General features: G+C 36.2%; 1 protein-coding gene across 8 annotated transcripts in view; it reads right to left on the reverse strand.

Annotated features, from left to right (window-relative positions):
• The window catches only part of DMD (dystrophin), a 2,122,179-nt gene that overhangs the window by 1,138,547 nt on the left and 961,895 nt on the right, over positions 1-21,737 (reverse strand). For all 8 annotated transcript variants that reach the window (XM_074323910.2, XM_074323908.2, XM_074323912.2 and 5 more), the window contains one exon: positions 6,005-6,177. In XM_074323910.2, the coding sequence (XP_074180011.2) occupies positions 6,005-6,177 (173 nt within the window). The remainder of the gene's footprint in view (positions 1-6,004; positions 6,178-21,737) is intronic.

Below are 21,737 nucleotides of genomic sequence, written 5' to 3' on the forward strand. Positions count from 1 at the left end.
TTTAATTTTAAGTGTAAATTTCATTCAAGTACAGCATACACACAGAAAAGCGTAGAAAGTGCACAGTTCCATAAACTTCCGTAAAGGAAACATATCGATGCAACCAGCATCCAGATCAAGGTATAAAACATTATTCAGAACTCCAGAACCTGCTCCAACCCTCGGAAATTACTGCTTCCCACAAAGGTAACCGTATTTATCTTTTAAGCCCTGATATACCTGTTTTTGAGTTTATATACATGGATTCATACAATATGTATCATTTTGTGTCTACCTTTGTTAATACAACATTGTTTTCCTGTTTCTGATTCTATGAAATATCATTTGTAATACAAATTGATTTTTAAAATTCCCTCATACTGCTTTCCCCACATTTTTTGAGATTTTTTTTCTCTAGAAATTCAACATAAAAATCACAACTCTTGGTCTTATGTCTTCTTTACATCAGATCTAAAGCTCAGAAACATCTTGAATTTAACCAGTTATATGTGAGGGTGAGCCACCCCAAAAGATCTTACTAAATTTAATTCCAAATAGGAATACCAATTTTTAAGAAATCATTTGCTTAATGTCAGACCAGAACCTTGTTGTTACACAATAATGCCATCTTATGGCTATATAATGATTTGTAGTCTAGAAACTTCTTTCATTTTTATTATCTCATTTGGACTATGCTATCCTCTTAGGCTTGGGAGTAATTTCCTGAACATGGGGCAAATTGATTAATGATTTGAGGGATAGTAAAAATGGTATCAGAAAGAAACTAACGGTAACAGAGTATGTGACACTTAGTAGGCCCTCAAATGTTTGTTGAAAGAACGGAATTTGCTTTTCTAATACTAGGGAGATCTTATGTTAATTCTCTTTGTTTTCAAGCATTTCCTGTAGATATCTTTTATAAGCAATGAGTAACCACCAAGAAATAGATGAAAAGAATTTAGCAACAATATTAATGCCCCATAATTTTAAATACTTATCTTACATATATGTTTATCTATCCATATACATCGGTATGGATTGGGTACATGGGATTCGTGGATTTAATGTTTACTGTATTCACTATTTGTGTTTCCTTTTAGGAGCGACTTTTAGTATTTTGATAACTTGTAACTTTACTGAGCACATGTTGAAATTCTATATGCTGGAAGACAATGCACAGAAGCAGGTCTCTTAGATAACGAATGAGCAGTCACAAATCAATCAGGCTTTTAATTCTCTATTTGCCTTCTCCTAAAGAGTAATGTCTGTTTTACATCACGAAATTAATATAGGTGAGTTTTGCCATTATGGCATTCATGACTTTGTTGATTAATGATGGTCTCAGAACCTCTGCCTTAGGAATGCCAAGAGTCTAATGCATTTTATCATATGTGTAACTTATTGTGAGTAAACCATGAAAACTTATTAGCACTCAATATTTTGGTAAAATAGAAATATGCCATGTAATATGTGCTTGGGCAAGTCACTTAACATCTTTGTGATTTAGTCTCCCCTGTGACATAATGAAGTAGGACAAAAGTCACTAAGGTATTTTCTAGCTGTAAAACATCTTCTGTTATTAATGATTACTGTTCAGTAAATATTCATCCCTCTTCCCCTTCTACTGTAGGAAGGGACTACTTCCTTGTTCTATGGATGTCAGGCTTGCTTTGGCCAATGGATGATGAGTGGACTTGACATGAGCACAGGCCGTAAGTGCTCTTGGGAGGTCAGGCTTGGTTCATGCTCTGGTGAGCCATCCTGAGAACAGCATGCCACGGACCCTTCATCTTAGACTCAGAATAAAGATACATGTAGCCGACCTTAAACCAATGCACATCCTGGAGCTTAGCCTAGTTAACCCACAGCTGGAAACAGCTGCCCAGCCAAGCCTAGCCTAGGTCAGCCGAACAACAGGCAATCTAAAGAACCATGAGAATAAATGCTTGTTGTTTTAAGTCATCGAGTTTGGGGTGATTTATATCACTGTATTATGATAACCACTGACTAACAGACTAGCATACATGGATCGTATATGAAGAAATACCAATACCCTCTTATTGGCTCAAAGGTATCTTGATTTAACTTCCAGGTGGCTTATTCAAAAATTTAGTAGATTTTTGTTGAGAACCCAACATGAAGGCTATACTGGCCATTTGTCTATTTATGAATGTATAGCTTCAAATCTCTCCAAGGATTCAAGAATGTACCATTGTATGGGCCTTGGTGGGAGATAAGTCCCTGACTACCACGACAACAGAGCCCAAATTCCAGTATTTTCCCTGACTCCTGGCAGTTAGAACCTACTTATATGACCTAAGCTTGTCTTATAACAGAAGTCTGCAGTTTATGGCCCACCAGCAAAATCTAGCCCACCACCTGTCTTTGTAAATGAAGTTTTATTAGAATAAACCATGCCGACTCATTCATGTGATAATTATCTATCGATTCTTTCACCTTACAACAGCAGAGTTGCGCAGTTGCAATAAAGAATGTATGGCCTGCAAAGACTGAAATACTTACTAACTGAAACATTACAGAAAAAATCCAACCCCTGCCTTGTTAATGATTCTGTCAGAAACCTTAATTCTAAAGTTAGTGACATAAAAAAAGTAATAATTTAGATGCTTTTTGGGAGTGATAGTAGCAAACTATATCCAGTGACAATGGTACCTCTGGTTGTACCAGCATATCATGGCCGTGACAGAACCTTATAATTTCAGATTCATTTTGTGACTTGATGCTGGATGTGTTGCTGAATGCCTAGGCTGGTCTTCCTTGATGGTTTCTACCCATTTTTAAGCCTGTCTTTCAAGCTTTTCCATTGATTCCATGAGCTACCCGATATCCTTGTAATAAATTGTAAAATAATTCTACCTAGGGTAACCAGAGTCACTTTCTGTTAGCTGTCATTGAGAACCTTGAATGGGTCATAGACCTTGCTTTACGAATGACTCTCAGTAAGATGTTCCCATTCCACTTTCCAGAGATCTTGTTCTCACCATCTAACATAGCTCGTGTCTATCTACCCATATTTTACTGACTGTCCATTTTCTCTCCAGACCTAGGAGTTTCTCCAAAGCAGGGACTGAATTTCATTTCTTTTTTTCTGTGGTACTCAGGAAAATGTGCAAGAATATCAGAATAAATTAACAGGCATGAAGACAATCTGAGCCACAAAACCATGGTTTTTATCATCAAAAATGCCAAGCTTAATTGAGCCATTATCATGTATAAGCAATCTGCTAAGCACTCGACCTGCACTGTGTCACTTACTTCTCATAACAACCCTCCAACTTAGAAAATATTTTATCCCATTCTATAGATGAGGGAATTGTGGAGCATAAAGGTTAAGGAACTTGCTGAAGGACACGTTGCTAGTCAGCAGCAAAGGCAGGATTCCAAAATGATCCAGACTCTACAGCCTGTGCTCATAAGAAATGATTTAAACCAGTTTTACCTGAGACTAGACTAAAAGCCATAGGAAATGTAACAGTTCCCGACCAATTCCTAGAGAAGGCCAATTAGAGTAAAATTAACATACTCTTTCAGCCTCTGGATATGAAAAGAGCAAGTCTAATGGGGTTAGAGACACTCCATCCTTTGCCAGACATATGGAAGGCCCCAGATTTGGGGTGAGATTTCAGTTTACCCTTTCTATGGAATGGTATTAGTGCTTCTGCTTCTTTTAAAGTCTACAGTTAAAGGTGAACTGAAAGGAAAACATCTATATGACCCTGGGTAGAAGGAAATACCTAGCTTACTAGCCAAAGATGGTATAAATAAAGTGGGGGAGAAGCCTCAAAAAGCACAAAGTTTCACCTCTGCTTTAGCACAGAGTGGTAGGTGCCTACAGAAGCCCAGTGACCATGGCTACCCAAGAAACCCCCTTACCCCTTGCCCCAAGGTTCTTAGGAGATGGTGTTGGCGGCCTGGATAGCTGGGAGAAAAGACTGTCTGAGAGAAGACAACGGAGACAAAAACATCCCAACTGTGGAAAGAGCACCCAAAGAGGGTGATGAACCTGACCTCATTGGGATAGCTTGCAGAGGTTCAATGACTCAATGGGGGATACTGAGAAAAGCTGTACCATGGTGGCCCTGGAAGTTTGTTTTTTATAGTATATGCATACAGTAGCTGAGTTTCTTTTCTTTTCTCAAGACTGGCTTTGGATACTTTGGGATCAGCTGTTTTCCAGCAAGTTGAGATAAAACCATTAGACCATCCAGAGAGACATATTCTCAGGTGTCTGGGATGAGGTTTGAGTCCAGACACACGGAACACCCACCAAGGATTCAGGACTATATTAGTACTGAGCCATTCACACAAAATAAAACATAGCGCTTGGCTTTAAGGAACTTGTGCAGGGGGCACAAAAGGAAATGAATTGATGACTATGGGGTAAGTTCTAGGAGTAGGTCATGTGAGAGCCACCGAGTCTGGCAACATTTGCAACTACATACGTGATATTCTATTACATTAAATGATAAAATGATATGTAAGTTTCTAGACTTTATAGCAATTGACAGTTTTAGGATCTGAAGAAAGAAATAACATATCAGGGGAGACTTGAAGGACAGACAAGCCAGAGGGGGCTCAAAACTTTAGAAAATCTTCAAATCAATTTAATACTGCTAGAGCAGAACTGGGAGAGGTTGTAGTGCAGGCAAGAACTGATAAGCAGCGAGGCTGATCAGATGAGCAGGGGGGCATGTGAAGGCCTTATATGTCCAATTAGTAAGTATGGACTTTATTCTAAGGGAAATGAGATTACACTACTGAGGTTCTTACACTTTAGAAAAGCAAATCTGGGTGAAAGACAATTGGGAACAAAGCACGGATGCCCATTGGAGATAAACAAGATTTCTCCTAGAACTATCAGTTTAGGAACCTAATGTAGTAAATGAAGAATTAAAATAAAAGTAAGGATGATTAGAAATAGACAGATATGAGAGATACTTAGGAGGTTTGCTATAACTATTAAAAATGATTTGATTTCCTCTGAGAATAAAGACGAAGACTGTCTTGAGACTACAAATCTTTGAAACAAATTGTTTTAAAGACATTAGAACACTGTTTCTTTTCATCTAAAATTAGAAGAGAAAACAATATTCTACCTTCTTGTGCTGTGAGGATAAAGGATGTATATGAATTTTAAAATATTGCTCAAAAGCTAGATGTTTTTATTACAGTAAGCACTAAAATGTTATTTTAAACCAGGCTAACAAGTTCCTTATAGACAAATAAGTGGGAGACTTCAAAACATATAGTAATGCCTTCAAAATAGAAACAATAAGTGAAAATCATATTTTTGCTGATACTTCATATTTCAAACATATTAATTTAAACATATTAATAAAACTGTCATAAATATATAGGACACAGATCTGACCAAAGACATACATTTTATAGTACACAATTACCATGTTTCCCTGAAAATAAGACCTAGCTGGACAATCAGCTCTAATATCTTTTGGAGCAAAAATTAATATAAGACCTGGTATTACATTATATTATATTATATTATATTATATTATATTATACTATACTATACTATACTATACTATACTATATTATATTATATTATATTATATTATATTATATTATATTAAAGACCCAGTCTTATATTATAGTAAAATAAGACCAGGTCTTATATTAATTTTTGCTCCAAAAGACGCATTAGAGCTGATTGTCCAGTTAGGTCTTATCTTAGGGAAAACACGGTATTTACATAAACTCAATTAAATGACAAAACCTGTTTTGACATTACCTGAATTTTAGCGGATAATACAGTTCTCCAACATAATGTTAGCTTCAGTACAGAATAATTTCTAGAGTTCAGCTCATTAGTCTGAATTGTTCATCATTTTTTTCCTCCTTCCACTTACCTTTTTCCAATATTAGGGATATGTCTCTCTCTCTCTTTTCCTCCCCACCTCTCTTTTTCCATGGAGAACATTGAAGTGAACTCTAGAGTTCCCTGAAAACAGGTACACTCACTTAGTAAAAAGAAAGTATGACCTACCCTTGGCGGTCCTTGTACATCTTGTTCACTTTTTCCCATTGGAAATCGAGCTGTGAGAGAGCTTCCTGGAGCTTTGCTCTTTCCGCAGGCATGGCGCTTTGCAATGCTGCTGTTTTTTTATTGTGAATAATGTCAATCCGACCTGTGATTTGTTGCAGGCTGTCTTTTATATTCTGTAATATTAAAATTGTAAAGCAAATCAGAAATGAATCAGCTGTCTAGGAAAAGAGAAAAAAAGAAAATGTATAAACCCCAGAAGTAACAAACAATCTTGCAATTCTTCTTTTTGTTTTTTAATACATTTTATTGGGAAATATTGGGAGACAATGTGTTTCTCCAGGGAGTTGTCCTTCAATCTAGTTGTGGAGGGCGCAGCTCAGCTCCAAGTCCAGTCACCATTTTCAATCTTTAGTTGCAGGGGGCACAGCCCACCATCCCATGCAGGAATTGAACCGGCAACCTTGTTGTTAAGAGCTCACACTCTAACCAACTGAGCCATCCGGCTGTGCCTCTGGCAGCTCAGCAGCAGCTCATTGTCCTCAATATAGTTGTGGAGGGCGCAGCTCACTGGCCCATGTGGGAATTGAACCAGCAACCCTGCTGTTCAGAGCTCACACTCTAACCAACTGAGCCATCCGACCACCCCAGCAATTCTTAATTATTGACTTCTTAAAATCATCAGTCCTGAAGCCTAGTGGTTTCAACATGCTGAAATTCAATGGGTAATTCACAGTCCTCATATTGATACAGTTGATCCCTCCCTCTATCTTAAAACTCCATCTTCATTTGGCTTCTGTAACCTGAATCCTGCTGTTTTTTCTTCCACTTTCTTATCTACTGCCTCTCAGGCTCTTTTGCTGAATCCTTCTCCTCTTATTAATCTTTTAATATTGAGTGCTCTAGCTTAGTTCTCACATTTCTTTCCTTGGTCATACGACTGTAAATACCCTCTATACAACAGTGGCTCCCAAATGGTATCTCCAGCCCTGACCTCAACTCTGAACTCCAGACTCAAAAGATCCAACTAGTTTCTTGACACTTGGATATCTCATGAGCATCTCAAACTTAATATGGTCCTAACCAAATACTGAACTGCGTCCCCTTAACCTTCTCTTCCTATGGTTTCCCTATTTCAGTAAATGACATATCAATTAATAGTTGACAACCTTGGAATCGTCCTTGAGCTTTCTTTTTTAACCTCCAGTATTCAAATCTGTAGACAATCCTCTCAGCTCTCTTTCCAGAATATGTCTAGAATTTGAGTATTTCCCATTACCTCCCTTGGTATTGCTCTAAGTTGGCATTATATTTCACCTAGATTATTGCAATAGCTACCTCAATGATCCTCCTGATTCCAGTCTTGCCCCTCTCCCAATTTTCTAGACAAGAACCAAAGAGATTCTTTTAAAACATAAATCCGATTATATTACTCCTCCACTCCAAACCCTCCAATGGCTCTTCATCACAGCAATAATCTTTATCATAACCTAGTACAAAGCTCTATGACTTGGTTGTAAGTGACCTCCAATTCCAATCTTATCCTTTCCTAGTTTCTTCCAAGTTCACAATATTTCAGCCTCATTAGCCCCTCTGGGTCCCTCAAGTATGCCAAGCATACTCTTGCTTCAAGGTTTCTGCACTTGCTGTTTTCGCTGCCAAAATATTCTTTCCCTCCAACAGATTTATATGGCTGGTTCCCTCCCTTAGTTCTTTCTCACATCAAAGGAGCCTTCTCTACCATTCTACTTTAAATAGCAGCCCCAGTCACTCTGTATTTCCTGTATATTCATGGCACTTATGACTAACATAAAATTATATATCCAGTGGTCTCTCTACACCACGAGACTAGCCCCCATGAGTGCAGGGATGTTATCTGCATTGCTCTCTCTTGGGTTTCCAGAGTTCAAACCTATACATGGCAAAGGGTAGGTACTGATGCATTTCTGTTGAATAAATGAAGAAACGACTGTATGACATAAATTAAATCCATAATTTTTTATCTAGATTGTATTTAAGGGGGGAAAAAAAACACAAACCAAAAACTCATTATGCGATGAAATTCTTAAAAAAATATTGATTTTAAAAAAAAATTGCTAAAAATTACACATTTGGCTGGTTTAGCTAGTATGAATTTGTTTTTTTTTGCTCATCTGAATTGTTATAGACAAGTCATTTGAGCAAACATTTATCGAGCTCTTCCATGTAAAAGGATCAATACAGAGAAAGCAAAAGTAGGTGAATCACAGTTTTATTTGTTTGTTTTTGAGAAATTTTAAATTGATCAGATTCTGGTAGTAAGGGAGGGTGTGGTTTGGAGGATTGAAGTTAAAAATAAAAGTGTAGAAGCCCCAACTGTATTACAAGAAAGAATATGATGAGTGCTCTAAGTGGTACCAAATCTTTTCTGGAAGTTCAGAGAAGGAATGAATTATATATCATATTTGGTCACAAGCTCAGGAAAGGGTTCATGAAGGAAGTGCAAATTGGAGGTGACACAGTTGAGTAGTTGAAGAAGGTAGAATGTTATAGTTAGCATGTTGCACACATGCTAAGACAGGGAGCATGAGCAGGCATATTTGGCCGATATTTTGGAAATTTAGAGAATTAGGGGAAAATGGGTCAGCAAACAGATGCTGGAGATGTTGAATGATACGCTTTGAAAATTCTGAGTATAATTCAGTAACCAGTGGGAAACCATGATTTATAAAGTATTATAGAAAATTTCAAATATATACAAATGCTGGAAAATAGTACAAATACCCATGAACCCACTGTCCAGTGTTGACTCTTATGAAGCCATAGACAACCTTGTTTCATTATGTTCCCACATAATGAACTCATAATCATCTCAACATAATCATCTCAACTGGACTCTTTTGAAATAAATTGATATTTTATCCATAAATACTTCAGCATATATTTCCAACATATAGCAACTCTTTTCAAGGAAAGTACACATAATACCATTATCACATCTACAAAATTAACAAAAATCCATTAAGGTAATCAAACATCTAGTTGGTATTCATTACTGCACTGAATTGAAAAGGGAGTTTGAAAGGAAGAAGGCGACAGAACTCAATGACTGTGTGTTGGGTGAAGAAAAGGAAAGACTTGAATAAAAACTCCCAGGTTTCTGGCCTGGATATCCAGGTGAATAGTGGTATCACTGAGTAAAAGTCTTTCAGATGGATGAACAGGTTCGAGTACGTGCTTGCTTGTGTGTGTACGTGTGTATGTGATGAGTTCAGTTTTAGACATAATCGTATTGAGATCATTTGGGGCATCAGACAGCACATATCTAATAGGCAACTGGCGTTCAATTTTGAGAAGAGGAATGAGATGGCGACTACTGTTGGGCCAGACATATTTTCACCTTTCCGCGAGGTCTGGGCTTTCTCAGCAAAGAGCATTGGGAACTGGGTTAAAAAATGACTGAATAGGGAACATACCTTGGAGTTTAGACTAGTACATTGCTCCAGAGAGGTTTACAAACTTATGAGTCTGGAGCCCTTTGCTTATATTCTAACTTACCTTCCAAGAACAACAGACCGCTCGCTACCTTCCCCTCTCCCTGGAGAGGATTTATTTACATTCCACAGCAAAATTCTCTCCCTCTCTCTCTCTCTCTCTCTCATATACCAGCTTCCTTAGATAAGCTCTGATACTCATAATTTGGGGGTTTCTCTCCTGTACTGCCATGCCCGCATGACAAACATCTGGCCCTCATTGCATTTTCCTATGGGGATTTGGGGCATGGGAACTGGTGTAAAGATGCTCTTGAGTAATTCGTGATATGTTCTCTGATCCAGAGATCTTGTGTTTCCTGTCAAGAGAAATATAGATATAAAAAACTTAACAAGTATCAATAATAGAAATATGTTGGCCTACTTTCCGGCAAAACCGGGGAAGATTTTAACCAGGTATGAGATGGAGACAAGGCTAGATAGAAAGTGGCTATGGCTGAGCCTGCAGCTTCCCAGAAGGCAGGCTCTGAAGCAAACTCCACAAGTCAAATTGGGCAGCAGTAGAGATGTTATGGGTAGATCTTAGGGGATCCTCCTGCCTTATTCTAAGACTTCTGTCTGTGTTGCAGGAAGACTTGCCTTGGGAGAGAACTAAGCTGTGGAAACAGGGGAGAATATAGATAATGCAAGTTGTGAGGGGTAAGAGTCAATCTTATAGTGGTAACCAAAAAAAAAAAAAAAGAGCAGTGGTGCCCCCAGGTCTTGCAAATTAACTAGAGAAAGGATAAGAGGCAATGCTTATGGGTAATGGGAATTAATTTCAGAGAGGGATTGTTTATAATTTCCAAGGTGTTCTCTTCAAGTCCGTGTACCTTGTGATCGGAAGCCTTCATTCCTTTTGTTAAGCAACTCAATTTAACTCTGTGGTACGAGTATTTATCTGACAGGTCAAGTAGTATCATAGAAGAGAGTGGAGGCCATGCCAACACAGAAATACCTTGTGAGAGTACTTATCTGGAGGAATGTCGGTTGAAACTGTCTTCTACGGGTGTTACATCCCAGACTTGCCAGTCATTGCTGGTCAAATTGCACACAAAAAAAATATTTTTAGAGTGAAAAGAGTGAGCAGAAAGGTTGCCTCAAGATGAACTTCCGTGGGAAGCAGAGGCAGAGGAAAGAGATGAATATGCCCAAAGAGTAATTCTCATCAGACCTAGGGGGAGAATCAGAAGAGTCAAGTATTTCAAAACCGAGGGAAGAAAGAATATCAGGAGGGAGGGAGGGAGCTGTCAACAAATAAAATGCAGCTAAGAACAGGAGGGGGAAGTGAACTTCGGCAATTTAGGAGGTCACTGGTGATCTCTTCAAGAGCAATTTCAGCATTTGGAAATTATGAAAATATAAATCTGGACAGAGCAGACTGTTTTCCACTGTCATCCTCTTTCACTACAAAATTGAAAATAGCTTAGCACTACATTACAGTTTGCTGTATTTGACATAAGACATTCCTTTATTGAAGAAATGTTTACTACTAATAAAAACAAAACTGATAATATAACAAAAGTTTTTTTTTTAAAGATAGAATGGACTGATATATCTTAATCACGTCCTAAAAGTCAGTGCAGTCGAGCATGCCTCTTATATTTTCTTTTTTAAAATTGTTTTTATTTTTTATATTAGTTTCAGGTGTACAAAACAATGTAATAGTTAGACATTTACACCGCTCACAAAGTGATAACCCCCCTCCCCAATCTACTACCCCTCTGACATCATATATAGCTGTTACAATTCCATTGACTCTATTCCCTATGCTGTGCTCCATATCCTGTGATGATACATACATACATACATACATACATACATACATACATACATACATACATATATATACACACACACATATATACACACATACAGACATATAATATTATAGTTGACACTCAATATTATTCAGCTTCAGCTTCAGGTGTGTAGTGCAGTGCTCAGGCCTCTACACAGTCTATGAAGTGATCCCCCTGATAAATCAGTGCCCATCTGGCACCCTACAGAGTCTATATTTTCTTTCCTTTTTTTTTTTTTTTTTTTTTGGTAATTCACCTGGCAAAATTTCATGACCATCTTCTGGTGACCTGGAGCCTTGAATGGAATATTTAGGGCTATCCCACAGGCCTGCTTAGGTCAGCTGTTAGGAACACGTGGCAACATGACTTCTTTGTTGTTTGTTAACTCGCCTGACCTTGCCCTGGAGTTTCAACTCCTGATGGTGGCGACATCAAGGACTCCATTTTAGCGTGGCAGCAAACCCAAGGCCAAAGACCCAGAACTCTGAAAGATTCTCCCCTTGACACCTAGCGGCCAGCTTACCGACAGGCTGATTACTTAAATTCAGCTTGGGGCCACCAGCCACCTTTGTCTGTACATTGGGAGCCCAAACACGTAAAATGAATGGCTATCATCTCCTAGGGGGCTAAAATTCTAAAGAAGGGAAAGACAATTTTCCCCACTAGAATAAAAGTAACCCATTTATGGCTTTGATATGTGTGTGTGTGTGTGTGTGTGTGTGTGTGTGTGTGTGCTCTCTCTGAGGATTTGAGCTTGCAAAGCTTCCTGATTTTAACCTGAATCTCTGCAGAGTCCCCAGTTCTCTGCAAAGTGGTAGAGTTGCTCAGAATCGAGTTATGAATAGTTTTAGCAATCCTGGGCAGCGTGTTACAAAGGCAAGGAAACTTTCTATCTTAAATGAGAAAAGCAAAAAGCAAGAACTGGGGCAGGGGATGTCATACTCCCCGAATATCTAGATAATAGCTCCTCCGGTACATTCTCAAAGAATGCTTTCAAAATTGGCTGGAGTCCAGGAAATCCTTTTTAAAGTCCTTACACATACTCTTGTCCCCGAGGCTTTGCACACAGAAAAATGGTATATGCACCAAAGAACATTCTGTAGCAGTTTCCACAGTTTAAAGTCAGAGATGAGATCTTTTATAGCTTTTCACTATTTTAGTTCGTCTAGAAATAAGTGATCTTTACAGTTTCTGACCCTCTAAAAATGAAACCATAGTTCCTCTAGTTGCTATGGTGATAGAAAAATCCCTAGGATCACTATAGAATCTATTATTTCCATTTCTATCCCTGAATAGTTCCTTATCTTACCTGAAAATATGATGAAAAAATGATGAAGTACCTACTTTTTAGTTACTTCTTTCTTAATTTTGACATGCCACATGAATTGACCTCCCCGACCCTCATTTCAATTCTGTAAGATGTTTATTTGTTAACTGCTTTTTCTGCAAAAGATAATTTTAATTTCTGGAAGGTGTTTGTACATGGGTTTATGTAATTTAATTACTTAATATTTTAAAATAGCATCCTTGCAACTCTGATTCACATATCAAATAAATTCAATAAGACCCTTATTTGTACACTGTTAATAGAGAAAAAATAGATAGTGAAGTAATTTTCACAACTGAAAGATGAAGTCCAGATATGCAAAATAAGGAAAAACAGGAGACTATGAACTATGCTGCTTTAGTTCACACTTCTAGCTGAAAAGCTTGTTCAAATAAGAATTAATTGATAACACAGAATAATGTAGGCCTCAACTTTGAGATAAATGATATTTTAAAACATGGGTCTCTCTTTAAGAAGGGAATCAGTCTTTAAAGGGGATTCATAACACAAACGATTTGAACCTAAAAGTACATTGTTTTTTCAAGTATTGTGCAATAAGTGCCTTCAACAGACTGAAAAGGGAAATGAGAGACTACAGACAATGTATCTAGGGAACCAAGCAAGGGACCTATTTGCCAACTAATCAGGTTGAGATAAAGGTCTCAAGCAACTCTTAATTTAACTATGCTCTGTTCTCCATCATAACGGGCAGATTACTGCTGTTTAGTTTTTCTTCTATTTAATGTAAAGCGACAACGATTCCCTTGCTGTCAGAATGTTTCATTACAGAAATGCCTTTACCCATCTAAATGGTAAAGCTATTTGTATGAATGTCAAAGTAGATATGGTAGAAATTGAACAGAGCTGGAGCAGGGGATAGTTATATCTGATAAACTGAACTTATTGTTAAGCACGTCTGATAAAAATAAACTTTCAAAACAACTTATTGGATTTTTAACGCCATTTCATACCTACAGCTACATTCTTTGTTCCAAAATTAGTATGAAAAGTGCCAGTATGATTTCTAGTATTTAAAATAGCATCATTTCCGTTGGTCCTTCTCTGTAGTCATGAAAATAAATGGGCATTTCACAAAGATAAAACATAAAATTCAATTCAGCACTTGCTTAACACTTCAGCACATAATTAAAAAAGGAAAATGTCTATAATTTACAGGAGTCTGTAGTCCTGTTTTATACCAATAAATAAGCTCAAACACACTTTCATGACTTTAAAATTCTTACCAAGGTAAGATTTTAAATAACATGTCGACTGTAGGATACACATACAAACAAGAATCTCAAATTCTGTCTTCTATTTTAAGGTTTGCAATAAAATATTTAGAAATTATTTACAAAATATTTACTTCCAATTTTGCCAATATCCCCTTAGTAAAAATATTTCAGTAGGAAAAAAGCTATCTTAAAATTTAAAAATTTTATATATATATATATATATATATATATATATATATATATATATATATATATATAATTGCTTTCGAATGACCCCTCAGTTTTCAATTCTCAAAATGACTTATGTGAGCAAATAGTTATAAACACCTGTAAATAACATTTTTTCCCATATCTACTTCCTAAAGGAAATTGCTATTTATTGCTTCACTAACAGTTTCTTCAGTGCATCTTCTCTCCTCCTATGCAACATTCAGTACCTGAAGCATAGCCATGGTCGCCCCAGTCTTACTTACCTAGCTGTGCCATGTCCCAGGTTTCTCTCTACTTTTCTGAGAGCTACATCTCTGTCTTCATTCATTAACTCAACTAATATCTGTTGAAAACCTATTATGTGCCAGGCACATTCTATGTACTGGGGATATAACAGTGAGCCAGAAAGACAAAGTCCTCTTACTTTTGTTGGCCCGCAAACACTTTGCTGTAGCCTTACCCTTTTCACTGCATTAATTGATTTCAAGTCTCTTCTCCATAATGTGTCAAAAATCCCCAGAAAATAATTATAGTATTTATATTTTTAAGTAAATACAGTTAAGGTGCTATATTTTATTAAAATAAATGACTACTTTAAAGTATAACAATGTCCTAGTGTTATTTGTTCTTGAAAAACACAAAAATATAGAAAAATGTACATCTGCTTTCCTAAACTTCCTTTCTGGAACACTGAGCTGGGGGGGGGGGTAAAGTCAAATGCTGCAGTCAGTGGTACGGAAATATCATTCAACTATAGATGAATGTTGCAGCGAAAATGTTAAGCAGAAGAAGTCATAAAATGTCTCAGTTCCTACATCTGCTGGATGCCCCACTCTGTTGGCGTTGATGAGCAATAAATCTATGACATCTTGCTTATCCCGTTTCCCAACTCATCAATAAGATCCATTTGTGTCAAGGTGATATGTAGGTCATGGAGTGGCTAAGATTGTCTACAGAGGCAGGGTGAGAGGAAAGAGGGCTGAGAAAGTAACACAGGAAAAGACCCATGTTTTGTGAGCAACTGTGGAAGAGGAGCTAACAAATTACCCCCAATGATTCCCAAAATGATCTCTCTCGTCAAAATTCTCTCTTGAATTCTGACTTATATATATCCAACTGCCCCCTGTCATATCCACATGGATATCTAATAAATATCTTAAACTTAACATGTCAAAAGTAAACATGTACTCAACCTTGCACCCTGACCTGATCCTCCTATAATTTTCCCCATTCTATTGTTAATAGCAGCTCCATTCTTCCAGTTTTTCAGGCCAAAATTCTTAGTAGTGTGATACCTGAATCCTCTCTCCAGCAACTCACATGCAACTGGTTGGCCATCAAATTCTATGGGCTTCCCCTTTATAATGTATCCAAAATTTGACCCCACTCGGATCCAAATCACCATCTTCAACTTGGATAATTCTGAATATGGGTATAATAATAATGCTTTCTCATAGGGTTGTTGTGATTACCATAGGAGTTACCATAAGTAAAGAATTTTAGGATATGTCCTGGCACATAATAAATGATACCTGTTAGTATCGTCTAAATTCCAATTATATTCAAAGGCTTTCTTCTCTACAAAATTACTCTCCATGTCTGCTTTTTACATTGCTTTCTCCTCTGCATGAATTCTACTCATGTCTTCTATATATTTTGGCTATGTTATGCTTTCCTACCTTTATTACTTTCTACCTTGTTTGTGTAACTATGAAATGTTTTCAATTAATATTACAAATTACCAGAGTGCAGGGACCACGTCTTATATTTCTCGTTTAGAGTGTTAAGCACAGCTTTTAGACCTTATACATATTTGTTGATTTGAAGTGAAAAAGGGAGTTGAAGCTCTGAATCTTAACTTGCTTATGAAAATCCAATGTGAATGGAATCACTGAACCTTTAAGATCTGTTACATTGTTTCTGATCCATTGCAATATGCATTCCGGCCCCAACAGATGTGAGCTATTCAGAAATCTCTCTGTTGATTTTATTTTACCAGTCATTTAACTGTTAGAGTAAATAGTAGAATAACAGTCCATTGGCATTTCTTGGCTAAGTTTTCTCCATGCTTTCCTCTCAGTACCTCAGATACCTGACAACAGACCTCGTCCTTCATTCAGAATTATGTCTGCCCAAGTTTCCCAGATGCCACAGAACATTCAACGACAACAAAAAAGAATGACTCAAACCTGCACTTCACTGCTCCAAGTGTTCCTGGAAAAACAATTCTAATCCATCAGCACCAACGAAACTGAAAACAGTTTCACAAGTCATTTGGTGATAGCCACATTTTCTGTTAATTGTGCACACTGTGTAAATCATTTTACAGAAAATCTTGAGAGAAAAACTGGCTCTTACACATAGTTAACCGAGTGTCAAAGTAAATGCTTTTTCTTCATTAAGAATTAGGCACGTGGCATTCTATGTGGCCAATTGTTTTAGAACCAGGACATGCTTTTAAGTCTTGTGTAACTGAGCAGAGAGGGGCAGGTAGGTTTTAAGGGAAAAAATTCTAAGGCAACATAGCAATCCAGGGAAACCTAAAAAACTGATTACCGCCAAGGAATGGGATTGAAAAATGTGAACAGGATGGTTTTCTTTCTCCTTTTCACCTTATACTCTTTTCCTGTTTAAATATGCAATCATGAGCCCTTTATTATTTTGATAAAGAACTGAAAATCCGGTATGAGATCAAGCAAGTTCATAGATAACTACTATACAAGACAATGTAATTAAATCTGTACAAATTAATACAAATGACAGTACACAATTTTGGAAAAATTGGAAACATATTTGGTAATATTTTGCAAATTTTTAAAATGATTAATGCTATTAATGTTGGGAGAACATGCTTTCCATGTTTTACATGAGGGAGAAAAAAGCAAAACCACTGTTTCATATAATTGTTCTGAACCTGAATGCATAAATTTAAGAAAAACAAAACAAAAACACGATATCGGAGCAGAACCCTATCACTCCACCTCATTTCCTTACCTTATTGGAAACCCCACAGATTTCCTTCAAGATGAGAACCTTCTTACTTTCATCTAAGTTTTGGCAAATTAAATTTGGAAATTTGTAGTAATTGGTGTCCATTAATGTGATTTACAAGACAAAGTTCTTGATTTTTTTCCTTGAATGTTTAATGATATGCATTAGGATTCAGAAATAAAAGTCACTGTATTAGATTGAACTATATACAATCGCCAATATTTGACTATTTTGACCTATGTAACATCAATTTACAAGGTTCAACTGAATGTTTTTTTTAGTCTTTACATGTTCATGATTACCAATTTAAACAGGAAAATGAATACAGACTAGCTTCTCTAAATAGCAAAAGAAAAACAGCCAAATGATGAACAGTAACAAAGCTCAAAACTCAAAAAAAAAAAAAAAAAGAAGGTAACACTACTGATTAAATGATTCTTCATTTAGAGCTTCAATGCTTTTAAATAGTTTGTCGTGGTTCTGAACTCAGAACGAAGAATTTTAAGTTACTTAAGTAGAATTGGAAAAAATTTAATTCAACGTATCTCATTAAAAACAAAATTCCAAACAAAAAACAACAACAAAATCTTAAACAAACTAGAAAACATCATCCTATTCTTGATAAAGGCCATGTTGCATGGAAACTTAAAATGTTTTACAGTTTGCATACTGTACCTAAAAAAGAAAACACACACACACACACACACACACACACATATATAAAATATATGTGTTATATAACTCTCATATATATATTTAGGATTACTTACGTGGAAATTTAATTTATAAAATTTTTTAAGATTTTTGAATATTGATGAAGTAATATGAGTTTTACAAATCTTAAAATTTATATAACTACACATTTTTATAAAATTTTTTCTACAAAGTCCTATATAATTTGACTCGACACAATAGTGTTGCTGAGTAGGCTATGATAGATACTAGCACTGATCAAATTTCAAAGATAAAAAAAACCCTGAGATTTAAAAAAGCACATGACTTGCCTAAGGACACACTATTAAGAGTCAGATACAGTACCTCAATCGAAGTGTTTCAGGTTCATATCCAGTGCTTTGCCAACTTCTTTAGCCTGCTTGTCATAAGCATATAATACAAGCTCAGTGACTCAGAAAAATACTACTAACAGTTGAATTATATGTGAGTTTCCTGCCATACACTTTGATAAATGACTGGTTTAAAATTTAGTATGCACATTCTTTTTCATGGCAGAGTAACACCCCATTGTACATGTGTACCACACTTTCTTTATCCAATCAGCTACTGATGGGCACTTAGGTTGCTTCCACATCTTGGCTATTATAAATAATGTTGCAATGAACATAGGGGTACCTCTATCTTTTTGAATTAGTGACCATTTGCAACCACATGGATGAACCCAGAAGATATTATGCTAAGTGAAATAAGTCAGACAGAGAAAGACAAATACTATATGATCTCATTTATATGTGGAATCTAAAGAACATAATAAACATACAAAAGAAAAACCCCTCAAAAACAAACAAACAAAAAAACAAAACAGAAACAGACTCATAAATACACAGAACAAACTGATGGTTACCAGACGGGAGTGGGGTTTAGGGGGCTGGGTGAAAAACGTGAAGGAATTAAGAAGTACAAATTAGTAGTCATAAAATAGTCACAGGATGTAAGGTAAAGCATAAGGAATATAGTCAATAATATCGTAATAATACGTATAGTGCCACGTGGGTAGTAGACTAATCATGGGATCACTTTGTAAATTATATAAATAGCTAATCACTATGCTGTACACCTGAAACTAATGTAAAATAATACTGAATGTCAACTGCAACTGAAAAAAATGTTTAAATTATTGCAAAAAATAAAATAAGGCTAGCCAAAAACAAATGCAGTATTCACAAACCTAGATCAAATATCTCCATGCTGGTATATATGGGTAGATTGTTAGAATTCACAAGTCTTAATGATTCAACTCATGGAATTAGGTATAATGTAAAAAAGAAATTTGGAATCTTTTTTTCAGTCTTGTTATTGACAGATTAACATTGCTCTGTCCTATTCAATCACAGAGTCCATATCTAGACTTACAAGACTGTCATTCATTCATTCAACAGATGTACACTGAGTTACTACTGAGTGCAAGGTACTGTTCTAGAACTTGTAGATACAGTAGTGAACAAGAAGAACAAGATTTTTTTTCCCTAGCAGTCCTAAGTATAATGGATATTGGTTTGCATAGGGGATAGATAGGTGACAAGTAGATGGCCCATTTACAAACCACTGCAAATGGTGAAATTGTATATTTTGCTGATGCTGACTCAGTATCACCATCTTAATAAATTTAGCCCTGTAGTTCAATGGGTATACATACTCTTAAATGCATGTGTGTGTGTGTAGATTTGCAAAACCCTGCACTATTGTTTTCACATTTTAGGAAGGTGAAAATAGCTTTAAGCAGTTTTAGCTTACAAAAATGCCTTGAGACCCATTGTAACTTGGTTCACAGAAGAGCACAAAACTTTCATTTCTAAGAAAAAAAGAATTATAGAAACCCATTAGTAGCTGTTGTGACAGCAACCATTGGGGAGTAGATCTATCTTAAAATTGAGAAAGATAAATTGGAGTACCAGCTCAAACTCCAGGTCATTTTCACTCTCTGGAATTTGTCTTTATCTGACAGATGAAAGCAACACCCTATATAAATCTAATTCTTAACCTCTTTATGTCCCATCCAGCTATCAGGCACTACATTAATGACATATCAAATTGGGAAGAGTGTTCAATCAAAAAGCATTAAAGTACTTATTAATTAGATTTTTCTGAGCTTCTAAAGAAATTTTTAAAACTTAATTTTAGTGGCTCTGTGGTAAGTTGCCCTTTTGATTTTTTGTTCACAGTTTATGGTCCACATGGGAAAAACACTTTCTAAACATACCTATGTATTTTGGCCAAAACATTCTTCATGGGATGATGTACTACCTTTGAATAAGTAATAAATCAGTAATTATAGATCACAGACCGAAAAGTAACATCACAATTGGTCAAAGAACAGCTTGAATAGTTCATGAATAGAAGAAAAACTCCTAGCAACTTAATTGCAACCTCGAAATTTCCACTAGCCTCATGAATCATGAGTTTTAATGTGGAAGTTTCTGATTTCCAGAATTTATAGGGTGGGGATTATCAAAATAGTCTTGCTGGGAGAATGGAACGAGTAGGAGTGAGTTCTTTAAGTACATTTTAGCAGAGACAGGAGTAAATTGCAGTAAGGGAGTTCGAGAAGGACAACTGCTGGGCCTGATAAAATACTGGAAGAGAGAAAAAATGAATAATTTTGTACAAAATAAGACACGTATAAATATATTTTTAAAAATCTGTACCAAAGCATATATAAATATGGACTAGGTATGACTCTAATGCAGCAAATATCTATAATCTCTTCAGTATAACAGAAGTGAAAAATGAAGTACTATAGAAATGATTTAAGTGAGACTTAAATTACAGTGAATAGATTAATATTTGTAAAGTATTTCAAAAATATAAATAGCAACTCAAACAAATATATCCCAAATCACAAAAGCACTTGAAGAAAGAATTATATTTATAACTGAAAAAACGTGTTAGTTGAAAAACTTGAAATTTCCCTAGAGAAATCACTCAATGATTACATTATTCAAATTGTTGTATATTGTCCAAAAGATCACTTCTTACAACACGGTAGTATTAATGAAAGTCGTATTTTTTCCATGCACCAAACTATTCTATTAGAAAATTGATGTAGAACTTTTTAAAAGTTTGTAATCAAATTTTGTTTTGGTATTTTCTATGATCCATAACTATGTAATTTACAATAATGGCAATATCCTTTTGTAGGAATATTATTAAATCCGTGAAACATCTATCCCTTTATCTAGCCATGCCCCTGTATTCCGATGTGGCCAGAAAGTCATTCGTTTATTTTCCTTCAGATTTGTATATGTAGTGCCTTCTTCCATTATCTACTTCTCCTAATATCAGAATAGAAAAAGTCAGTTTGTACATGGCATTAGTTTTGGCTTCACTCAAGTGACTGATATTATTAAATTTGTACTTATATGCAATGAAATAGATTCCAGAAGAGAAAGATTTTGATCAGGGTGATAAGATCTCCATGGCCAGTACTTGTGCCCGTTTCCAGGCCAGACTGGATGATGGGAGGCAAAAATATCAATGAGAAGAAATATTACATCCCTCAAGGGACCCACTGCCAAGTTCACAGGACACCTAAATTTTCCTAACTGAGCCCCAAATCTGCTGAGAATGGGTCTTTATACATCCAAGCTCAAGTTTCTGTGTGACTACAGAAAGAAATCTGCTATCTCCACTTTGAAAACTTTTTCAGAATCTAAAAATCTCTCCTTTCCATCCTAGTCCAAGCCACTGGCATCTCTTCTCCAATTGTTCTCCTTGCTTTTACTCTTCATTCCCTGCAGTTCGACTCTCAACCAGTGTGATCCTTTAAAAATATAAATCAGATCATGTCACTCTTCTCCTCAAAAACCTACACTGGCCCTTATCTCACTCATAGTGAAAGGTGGTCTTTACAGTGGTCTAGCAGACCCTTCAAAATCTGGACCCACACAGCCCTTTTGATCTCATGTCCTACTATTCACCCCAAATCAT

This window comes from Rhinolophus sinicus, chromosome 18, assembly GCF_057876585.1.
Source record: "Rhinolophus sinicus isolate RSI-liver-muscle chromosome 18, RSI-T2T, whole genome shotgun sequence".
Classification (NCBI taxonomy): domain Eukaryota; kingdom Metazoa; phylum Chordata; class Mammalia; order Chiroptera; family Rhinolophidae; genus Rhinolophus; species Rhinolophus sinicus.